At 40.2% G+C, this 11,993-nt stretch overlaps 1 protein-coding gene across 1 annotated transcript in view; it reads left to right on the top strand.

Annotated features, from left to right (window-relative positions):
• The window catches only part of tlcd2 (TLC domain containing 2), a 22,852-nt gene extending 11,402 nt beyond the window's left edge, over window positions 1–11,450 (top strand). The window contains exon 4 of the mRNA XM_031861134.1: window positions 8,360–11,450. Coding sequence (XP_031716994.1) covers window positions 8,360–8,740 — 381 coding nt within the window. The 3' untranslated portion in view covers window positions 8,741–11,450. The remainder of the gene's footprint in view (window positions 1–8,359) is intronic.
• Window positions 11,451–11,993: the final 543 nt, after the last annotated feature.

The raw sequence follows: 11,993 nt of genomic DNA, 5'->3' as shown, positions 1-11,993 counted from the left end.
GATATGTTATTACACAGTAGCAAAGTCTAAATTAAGATCGAGACTCATTTGACATGCGTTGCATGTCTGTTACATTGTCTATTACCGTGAGCATTTGAGAGTGAGAGCGCGCATACTGCATGCCCGAACAAACCGCACACTTGTGACAAATATCTCTGAGAAGATATGTTGTGATCATGAAGACAGAAAAAGAAAGCTGTTAGCATTGGTTGGGAATTCAAAGTTAAGAAATGGGAGATACATCTTTTAAATAGCAGATCATTTAAAAGAATGTTTTTGGACTGTAAAGCAGTTGACAGTATGTGTGGAAAAATAGACTTTCAGTATATCTGGTATTTATATCTACAGGTAGAAAGCAGAAAAGAGCGGTTGTGTTACAAACTCGTACACACACATGCCATGCTTTCCAAAGAGCTGAGCAAGGTGGGGAAAAGTAAGAATTGTGCGTTTGTTGTCCCCGAGTGACACGCCTAACAGCCGAGAACCACGGCATGAAAGAAGACCGAGAACAAACTTTGCTGAGCTCCAGCTGCAGTGGGAATACCATGTTCCTAAAGCAGCGTAGGCGGGTGTGCAAGCAGTAACCTCACATTGAGCAACTGTAGTAAGTAGAGTTGAACCATTTCAGTGTTATAAATAAACAAGTAAACGTTAAAGTGTCCGATCTCGATGCTAGAAGTGTTGCGTTCCCATGAACAAACGGGAAAATCATCAGATCTCAAGAGCTTTCTGGTGCTTCCTGGTCCTAATGAGCGTTAAGAGCATTGGGAATCTTTCTTTGGCCACTCTGAGGAGTGAGATAATGACTGAGACATACAGTACTCACAAAGCAACTCAAACCACCGCTCCTCCCTTCACACCCAGTGCCTGACTACCACAAGTGACCACGATTCATGAAAAAACACACCTATTAACATAGAGCCTCACCCCGATGTCTCGTGAAGATGAGGGCAAAGACTCTCTCAGCTTGAAATAGCACACATACAGTACACTTACAAATGAATACCCACGCAGTCCTAATTGATCACATTTGCCTTGAATAATTATAGTTCTGACTGGATGCTTGTGACAGCGAGGCACTGAAGTGGCTTGCTGTGCTGCTGTCAGCTGACGGGAGTTAACGCAAGTCGCATGATAGTAGTTATGACCACCATCCCTCAGTCCTCTAGTGTGTGTGTGTGTGTGCGTGTTTGAACTTTGAACTCTGTATGTGTGTGTAATCATTACCGTCTCATGTTTCCAGGCTGCACATCCTTCCTTACATTTTCTCTCATTAAATTGGAGCTTTTTGGAAAGCCCTCCCACCCGCTCATCACCCAACAGCTGGTCGGCCTATCAGATGGCGAACGTTTCTCCATTGAGCTTCCTATTAGTTTCCTCTCCATCAGCTTCACTCGGCCATTTCCTGTCACTTTATGACCCATATTTTGGAAACACTGTCTAGGATCCAACAATGTATTTTTAGGAAAGGTAACATTTTTCGCGTTCTTACATCTTAAGAGGACAGAGAATAATGCTTTTGTTAAATAAATTCTTCTTCAAACTGTTCAACTGTTCTGTTGGTAAATGCTCTGCCATCACCAGTGATCTTTGTGACATAAATTCATGGCGTGTTGTGGTCGAGACTCACTGGACTTTGAAAGCTGTATTTTAAGGCAGAAGTAAGGATTCATTGTTTTTCTCACAATAAAATGTATTGAGAACGCTCTAAGTTGGTATTTAAAGATAAAATGAGGCATTTAGCTTTTTGTAAATATTGCATTATAATTAAATGAGAGAATAAAACGCAATACAGATTTGTTGGTGTAGGGTCCAGTTTTAGACAAACCTTCAGAAAGTAGAATACGTGTCAAAATAGTCTGCTTATATTTTGAAAACCATTGAGGCTTTGCTGTGATTGAAGGAAAAGTATCCTAGATGCCATTAAAAAATTAAATAAGCAGAGCAAATAATAATAATAAATAAAGAATAATGCCACCTTAAATTTCTTAAATCCTTCTTTGTAAACTGTTATATTTTAAAAGCACTTTCACGGACAAAATAACACCTTTTAGCATTTTTTTTTTATTATACCAGTTTTTACAAAAAAAACTGATATAATGAATTAGAAGTGCTAAGTGCTGCTAAGATATAATGATGTTCAAGTGTAGTATACGTATACTATATTTTTATGAGTATACTTTTTATTTTACATATTTAATCGGCTCAATCTAAAACCTATGTTCCCTGTAATGGCTTTATACACCTGTTGACAGTACTCACACCTTGTTATTCCAGTTCAAGCTATAGTTAAAACCTGAATACTAACTTTGGTGGAATGTGATGGCGGACCCTGTTTTCCACGTGTCAGAGTGTTGACGGTCACATATCTTAAATGTCTGTGGTTTGGTTTTCCAATGCTTACATCTCCTCAGAAAAGCTGCTGCTAACATTGCAGCAGCTAACATTACTTTCATAGTAAAAGAAGAAAAGGCAAAAAAAACAAAACATGCTGCACCGGTACTAAACTTCAAATGTTTTTTGACAGCTGGAGGAAAACAGGTTTGACATGGGACATGTGACTAGGAAGGACGAGCCAGGTGTTATTATTTTTAAATGATCAAGGCTATTTGCCAAAGGAGAAGCATGGGATGTGAATGTCTGTTGCACCAGTGGTGTAAGAAATGCACGGATGTGTGTGTGTGTGTGTGAAACCAATACCTGCAAATGTTTAGCCTCAGGGTGAGAGAGAAGGTAGAGGCTGAACAGGTGTTATCACATCAGGCTAATGACTCCTGGAAATCCTGCAGGCAGAGAGGGAGGGACCACACCACATACTGATAAAGGTGGAATGATGCTTGTGCAAGACACATAAGTTGTATGTACACGTGTAAAAAAAAAAAACGTGTACCCATAACCATGTGCATGTTTGCTTATGCTCAGCCCAGAGAAGCAAAACATTACTACACTGTTTACTGATTAGATCTTTGAGTCTCATGATCGTCGGCTTCTGAGCAGTTTCCCCTGAACTTTTGATTTCATGTGCAGATTGAAAATAATACGTTTGCTACATGCTTTCACAAGCTGTGTACGGAATACTTAAACAAGCAAGTCACACAAAACAATTCTTGTCAATGAAAACCGTAAAGACAAGATGGCTTTTTTTATTTTACAGTTGAAAAAGATGCAGCTGTTTACCTTTAGCTTGTACTTTGACATTGTAACAGGTGTTATCTTTCTTTGCAACCTTCTTTGAGGCTAAACTTATCTTTTCTTTCTTCGCTTTATCTCGCCCCAGCTTGCCGTTTGAATATCGGCTCAATTTGGAAGCACGAACGTTTATCAGTCTCTGCCATCTTGACACAAACTTCCTTATCACGTGAACTTTATCCCGATTCTTGGTAGAGCTTTGATCAGGGTGCCTGAGTCCTCTTGATGGTAAAAGTCATTCGGGTTAAACGTAGGATTGATGTTTTTTTTCCCTCATGCCAGCGCCTCTTGTATTTTATCAGGTTTCATATGTTTATACATGTTCATACCACCGTCTGCAGTACTTGCCTTCCATCTTTGCACCCAGGGTTCCCCCCTGAAAAGGGGACCAGGAGGTCCCTCACCAGGGTGCATAGAGAACATCTAATTGAGCCAACAGGGAGAAAATGCAGGAAACAAACACCCACACCTCCTTGTTTTTCAGCCCTTTGATTGGATTTTATCCGGGTGGCTGTAAACGGTAGATTCATGTATATAAATTTAGTCCAACGGTTCAATAAAACTCATTTTTGTGGTCTTCTGTCCCATTGGAACCTAAACACCACCTTCCTCACTGTCTGTAATACTTGGTTGTTGAGTTTATTGATACCAGGCTGAGTCAGACTGTTCACGAATTATAATTTAGGTGTCGCAATTCAAAGTTAATTCTTTAGCTCACAACAAGGTCCTTTAGTAGCTGTTCTGGAGCTCTCGATCGTGTAGGTCTTCCTCAGAAGATGAAGTTTGCCCATTTGTCAAGATGTTCAGATGTGCATTTTTTCTGAGCATTTTAATAACTTCAATATTTGTTAAAGAATCAGATTGAAAGTGTATTCTTGAAGTTGGTAAAACAATATGAACACAAACAAAAAAAACAGTCTTCTTCAAATGTAGGCGCTATACGTTGTATTTCGTAGTTTAAAACTACTCCTGTGCTACAAAACCAGCCCTTTCCCTATTTTTTTTAAATAAATAAACCTTGTGATTTAATTTGAAATGAACTGAGAATAGATTGAATGTATCTGAAGTAGTAGCACCAATATATCTGTATGAATATCTTGCCATCGTAGTTTAGACCCTGCCGGTAGCCACATGTGCCATGAGACAGGTTTCTGCCTGTCCACTAGAGTTTCTAGTTGAACAGTGGCATCGAGGCAAATCCAGCTAATGCTGGTTCAATCTAATCATCTGATGGGGGCTGGTCGGAGGATTATGGTGATTCCCTCTCAGCTCGGGGGTGCTGACAGCAGCACAGGGTGTGGGACTTGTTACCTTAATGGAGCAATATACAACATTCAGAGGCTGAATAAGCCACTATTTCCTATGTAAAGATAAAGCAGAGTAATGTCTACCTGAGCAGAGAAAAGTCACTCACCCTTTGTGTGCGTTATGTCTGAGCTTGTCCGTGCTTTATAGTGCATGTGTGTTTGCCCTACTGGCTAGCTCACTGACGGCTGCTGTGCATTGTTCTCATACGGCGGTTATGGCCGATAACACCGTCCTGACTGATGGTGTCATTGCGGAAGTGTAGCGCCAACCCTTCCGGCCTCCCCTCAGGTCAAAACTGTCAGCTCTGCAAGCCCTTTCACCATCTTGAGAGCCGCAGAGAGGCAATAGAAATGCTCCCAGTCTTGTAATTTGCACTTGTTGCCTCATCCATGCGTACAGAGACAGCAGACAGGATTTAGTTTGTCTGCTTGGCTGCTGAGCCTCATGCCGTCATATTCCCCCGATGATGACCTGGTGTGGTGAGATCAAGTGGTCCACATAACCTTTTTATGGTTCATCACTTGTTCTTTTACTGATGGTAGATTTGAAAAAAAGGTAATGTGAAGGTGTTTGTGACAAATGGCTGCAGCTTTATTGTGTGTTATATAGCGTGACCCTGTTAGCCCACGTGCTATCAGTGTTTACTAAGGATAGGTAACGAATAAATGGAGAAGAAACACCATAACACAGAGATTACCACCATAAAACTAGATGTGTAAAATATCCTGTTTTTTAAATTAAGAAAAACCAAGAATTGTCTCCAGTTTTGTCCGCATGTCATGGTGATTTGATATGATTCTACTTCCTTTACAACGTGATCAAGTAACTCACAGCCTTTGTTGTCTGAATTTGTCTTCATCATCTTATCTCAGCGTTGTATAAGGGTTTGTTTTGACCTTCCCTGTACATTGTTCCATCGCGCTTTATCTTCCCAGATCAGATTAGACTTAAGATGAGCTTTACGTAAGACCACAGGTGGATGTGACTGCAGCTGTGGCCTTGGTGAGTGTGTATGTGAGTATTTATGGAGGTTAATCAGAGTGTATGGTCTTGTATTTCCATGTCCAGGGTGTAACATATGAGGATCCTAAGGGTGCTGGCTGTCTTTGCTTTGGGTTTGAACAAAGATGGATGGATGTTTTTACAACACATACACACACACACATACACACACCACTCATTCACGTGTTGTTTTTACTGCAGGTGTAAACTGAAAACAGGGAGCGCATGCACAGTATATGTTCTCCACGATGTATCTTGTCTAGTTTTAACATTTTCTGGAACCAGAAGCGTTGAGGTGCAGAACAAACATGTGATGGATCCAGTGGTTCAGAATATTGACTGCAATGATTACACAAAATGTGTAATTCAGCCAGACGCTGGTTACCAGTTTAGTTAGTTGATTAGTTTGCTGTTTCCTGCCTCAGTGACTTTGATAACAGCGTGTCGTGACACACTTTGTTTATCCAGGAGTTTTTTAAACTCAGCATTTGCATCTCCTCTCATACATTCCTGGCACCTGTCCTGTCACAGTGAAATGTCCGCCCAACACTGCAGTGTGTGTGTGTGTGTGTGTGTGTGTCTCTTTGTGTTGTATGAAAAGCCACTTGTTCTGTTGACATAACTGTTTTCCGTCCCAACCCGCTGACCTTCGCGATGCAGGCGGTTTTCATTGTCGTCATTGTAATTGTTCACCGACATTGTTCATCATCACTGTCACTACCTGACAACAGGTGAACACTTTGATTTGTGTTTCTGTGTGAATGGCCAGAATTGGCCAGGACCCCGTGTTGGATCTGTGCCCCCCCCAAAAACATTTTGATGACAGTTTTAATTGTTGATCATTTTTGGAGGAGTGTGAGCAGTGCCCTCGCGGTGAACTTAACTAGAAATGCAGCCACGACTATGTGAACTCGCAGGAATTGAAATGTGTCCAACACCTTTTGAACTCAAGATCTTTGAGCTCAAGACACACAACATCTGTTGCTTGTCTGGCCGTCCAGGGAGAGATATATGAAGGCAAATCACTTGATTGAAGAGATCCCTCTTTGATTCTTCCCTTTTTTTTTTTTTTCTTTATCTGAAGCGAGGGCGGAAGGACAGATGGTGCCATATGCTGTACAGATTGTAAAGCCCCTTTAGGCCAATTTGTAATTTAGGTTACATAGATAAAATAGGCTTCACTAACTTGATTTTAGCGGTCCCTGTGGACGAAAGCGGTCGTGTTTCTGAGCACCAGAGTCCCTTTTAGAAAACCTCTCATTTTACTGCAGCAGGGTCTGGTTCTCCCGTGACTCCCTTCCCGAATTAAATATATACCTTCTCGCTGAATGTCTCATTTACTTATGTAGTCATATAGAGGCATCAGTATGAAATTGAGACTGTTTCATAACCAGTTCAAATGTCCTCACAGTAACCTTAATGTAAGAGTCAATGAGGGCCAGTGTGCTGCTGTATTTCCTCACGTGTCTTGTTGCCTAACCCACGACAGTGCATCGCATGACTGTTTGCAACATTAGAGAGGTCGTCCTGTGACCTCCATACGAGACACTCGTGCACAAACACAAGATGCTTCTCCAACTGAGCCCTGAATGAGGGTCACAGTTGTTCTCTCACACCGTCATGTATCCCATCCAGTCATCAAAGACGCACTAACAAACCACAGACATGATGCACTTTGGACTGCTCTCCACTTAGTAGTGCTCTTTCACTATCTCCCCATCACTACCACCATGCACTTGTTTTTTAAACATGGCAGTTTAGGTGGCCACAAGCCTGAGATTGTAGTGCGGTCTGTTTTTGTCCTCCGTCTACTACGAGTGTGCTCGGAGTGTAAATGAAGCTGGTGAAGTTGGTGTGCCGGCTCCTGAACAGATCTGTTTAGGTATAAACGCTTTTGTGAATTCTACATTTTACACCTGCAACACAGCTGCTGTGTGAGTGTGTTTGATGGCAGATTCCCACTTCTGTCACAACATATCAGATCCCCCAGCAGACGGGATTTGTTGAGTTGCTTGTGTTGAGCTGGTTTTCAGCAGTGTTGCTGCCATCTTGTGGGGATGTTTTGTAAGTTGGTTACAACACAAACTTTCATAAGAACTGCTCAGCAGACATGAGTCATGGGGGTGGCTGGTGACCTTCCACATGGTTATTAAGTAAAATACTGCCTGAAGTGGAAAAAAAGGGCGTTTAGACGTCAGCACTGAGAAATATGGAAAATTAATCTAATCTGAGAGTTATGAAATATTTCCTCTTAAACCCACTGCTTTCACTAAATGTAAAGCAATCCTCTTGATTTAAATGTATTAGATTAGATTGTCACTTTAACCACTCACTGCCTGAAGATAGACACGATCCTCAAAGCCGCCTCTTATGACAACCAACAACATTGCTTATATTAATGTATATTTATATATTTATTGTTAAAACCGCGGTGTATCATGCTCTGTTGTGGTGTCATAACAGACTGCGTGCCAGTGGAAGAGCAATCCACGCAGCACTTTTATTATTACTGCCACTTGTCATGTGTGGTTTTGTCTTATATGGCAGTGACAAAGACAAATTTCCATTTTATGCAAATCGAATAGACAATCATGTAATCTGAAGTCTTAAAGCTTAAATTGTTTTGCGCTTTTTCCTCGAAGGTTAACAAAAATGCATTTTGACATTAGAATCATTGGAATCCTGTAGGAAAATATGAGTTCATACTTGTTCGCTTCAAAACACCAGATCAGTGCATCCCTGCATTTTTACTGTGGTATAGAGGTGATAGCTTATGAAAATATTGTATTTGTATTCTCTCTGCCACATCCATTGTAACCTTCCTCTTCCCTGTCCTCTCTCTCACCGTCTTCCTCCGCAGGTGATCGCCTGTTTCGGCTTCTCCGTGATGTCTTCCCACTACATTGGCTTTGCCGTGGTGGCCCTGCTGGTGGAGATCAACTCCGTGTTCCTCCACCTCAGGCAAATGCTGCGTATGGCCAACAATGCGGCGGGCACGCTGTACCGGGTCAACAGCATCATCAACCTGGGCACATACGTGGTGTTTCGCATCAACACGCTGGCCTGGATGACCCGCTGGCTGGTGCTCAACAGGGACAATGTGGCCCTCCTGGCCTACACGCTGGGCAGCGTGGGAATGGCCATCATGACGTGCATGAATATTGTCCTGTTTTGTCGGCTACTCAGGAGCGACTTCTTGAAGAGCAGCACCCGGGAGACCAAGAAAGAGAAGGAGATGTAAAGATGAGGGGAGGAAGGGACACAAGAAGGATTATAATCTATAAACGCACTCGTTACTGTATTTAAACTTCAGTTTTGGTACTGTTTTTTTTTTTTTTGCATGTGTGTGTGTGATATGCTCTTATGTTGGCAGATGAATGGATCTTTTGATCTCACATACTGTACAGGTACACCGTACAACTTGTAATCAAATGGCCTTACGTGAAACATGGATCACTCACAGACGTAATGTTAAAAGCTACATTTCGGTGTAGTTTTAACTTTAGGCTTATGTACGCGTGTGTGTGTGTGTGTGTGTGTGTGTGTGTTCCAATAATCCTGAAGTGCCATTAGTGGCTCACTGATGGTAGGATGTAGGATTCCTTATGTGAACAATGAAAGGTCTCGTAAAACAACACCAATAGCCTTATTTCCCACGAGATGTGTTTCAGCTAAATCTGTTCTTCACAGTAAGTGAAGACGCTCATAAAACAAACCCACTAACTCTTTATATTTCCAAAGAAAACATAGGAAACAATTACAAATATCTTAAGAATAATGTTTTTATTTACCATATTGTATCGTAAATTGTCGTATCCAAACCCTCTTGTTCAACACTAGCACTGCAACGGTGAATAGATCTTTTTTTTTTTTTTTCTCCAACAAATCTCCTTAACTGAAAACCGCCTGCTACCTCAGAAAGCTGTACTGTCAGTGTCTGGCAGGTTCTTTATTAAAAGAGCAGAAAATAAAACCATATTTCAAAAAATACCAATCCTTACTGAAGGAGAGAATAAGCTGATGGGTGAATACTTTGAAGTGGCATCTAAATAAAACAGATAAGGTTTGATGACACAATGCAGAGCGACTTGATGTTAGCTAAACAACGTTTGCCAAATGGATTTAAAACATCGAGGATAAAGAATTTAGAAATATTAGTCATAGCAGGCTTTATATTCATTATAAAGATACAGTATAACCGTAATCCTGAAAACAACCTGAGCCGATAGTGGTCATTGTGTTGAGTAGTTTCTGACTTGATTGGCTCATGGATCAATTACAAACCACCACCAATGGCATCAGTGTCCAGCAGCAGTCAGTGATGGAGGTTTTTTTTTTTAAACAAAACGGGTTTAATGACAATAGATAGCGCTACAGAAAAAACTGATGTTAATGTTTTCACAGTTTGCATGTAATTCCTTTAGTGGTCTCTGAATTTGCAGCAGGTGCTCTCAGACAGGCAGAAGTTGTTGTTCTTCATTTGGCCTTTAGAGGACAGCAGCACTCCTCAACATCACCTCAGTGATCTCAGCAAAAACAACACAAGAGACGTCTTTATTTTGAAACGTCTTTGTAGACTGGTGCCTCATGCCTTCAATTTGAAATAACCACAAAGCCCGTCGAGTGCTTGGAACTAACAGGTCTGAGATCTGTGAATACAGAAAAACACACGGCTGCTACAAGGCTGCCTTCTCTTACCACTCACATCATAGCATTACAGTCCTTATGTGGCCTGGAAACATGGGATGCCATATATGTTTGGCATTGTTGCTTTTTTGTGTATAATCATTGTCTAGGGGGTGAAAATGTGAATATTTGTAATTTATTTGTGCTAAAAAAGTGTGGATTAAACAGAAAATTCAATGAATATCCCTGGAAAAAACCCCTCTTGATGACAGTTGAGTAAATATGATTGCGTAAGTTGTGTTGTTACGGGGCATTGTGCTTCTTTGGGTCTTCTATTTACATTAGCCATATGTATACAGACCTAAAACCAGGCTGTCCAACTACATTACAAACACAGTGATTCAATGACACAGACCATTAAAATAACTGTCCTTATTTAATTCAAGACATCACTGCACTAAAGAAACGGCACTATTTGGGAGGAAGACGTGGCTGATTCCCAGATTTTAAGATCAGGAGTAACTCACTTTTTAAATTTTTTATTGTGAATGCCACATTTTTTTATTAAATACTTCAATTTGTATAGGGCAGCTTGACTTTGTGGTTGTAGTGAAGACAACCGGTGACAAGTGAAGTTCTTTCTAACAAGCAAGCTTATAATTGTGAATGTGTTGCTCGAGGCTGTAATGTTATTGGAATTATACATTATGTTGCTGTGTGCTTTTATGAATTGTGATCAAATATAACGGGCAAGTTGAGATGCCTCCTCCAATCAACGTTGTAATGACAAACAATCTAATGTTCTGCTCTCCGCAGTCTGATTTCTGCTCTTTTTTTTGCGACCTGTATGGTTTTAATTTCAAACTGTCCCGAGGCCACGGATGATTCTCTGCTTTTATATTTTTGGGTGGTGAACACAAGGAAAACTATTTCAGGAGAAAGTGGCAGCGTTCATGAAGTCATGTTGCAACACTCTGCCTCACTTTCCTCATCATACACAGTAAATGTGGTGTTTGACTGCATTGATCTCACAGAATGAAAAAAAATATATATATATTTTTTATCACAACCTACAAATGATACCAGTTTTATACCCTTGCTTGTTCATTTATTGTTGTTTTCTGGTGGTTGGTGAAATATTGCCTGTTGTAAACTATGAAAAAAATGAAATTCACAACAGTGAAGACTGTTGACACTGTGCAGCATGTCAAAGAGGTTCTGAAAGAAAAATCATCTGCTTTCTCGGAGCAACAAACTTTCACTTTTCACAGAATTATGCCTTTCAGTGTAAATATAAGTTTTATTTTTTCATGTTTTGGCAGATTGTTTTGTAATTAAAACTCCAATTTATGTTTATATATGAACATTATTTGTTTAATGTGAAAATAAAGATTGATGGAACAAATCTGTTTTTCTTTCACTGACACACGGTTTTCAATAAAGCACATTTGTCTGACAGCTGTTGTTACTGCAGATTCTGGGATTAATATAACTAATAAAATAATCAGAACAGAAATAGCACTTAAGTAAAATACTTTAGAAAGTACTGATGTTCCCACAGTTGCTACCAATTTTGTGTAGAATAGCACACTATTTATATCCAACACACAGTATATCAGCAAGTATTTTTCTCTTTGGTCATCATTAGCACTGTGTAACATCCATGCTGAATTAATTTGTGTTAAATGCTAAACTGATTTGTCAGATATAATAGATTAAAGATATTGTGAGATTTAATAGCAACCCAAAGAACTCTCATCTGAAACAATGGGACAAGATTTGCAGTTGAAGTATCAAAGATTGTACTTTTGTATTGAAGTACATTTAACTTTGATCAAAAACATAGATTGCAACATTTATATTGAATA

The sequence above is a fragment of the Anarrhichthys ocellatus genome, unplaced genomic scaffold, assembly GCF_004355925.1.
Source record: "Anarrhichthys ocellatus isolate YVR2014 unplaced genomic scaffold, GSC_Weel_1.0 scaffold24, whole genome shotgun sequence".
Taxonomy (NCBI): domain Eukaryota; kingdom Metazoa; phylum Chordata; class Actinopteri; order Perciformes; family Anarhichadidae; genus Anarrhichthys; species Anarrhichthys ocellatus.
This window is presented reverse-complemented; position numbering and strand designations above follow the sequence as displayed.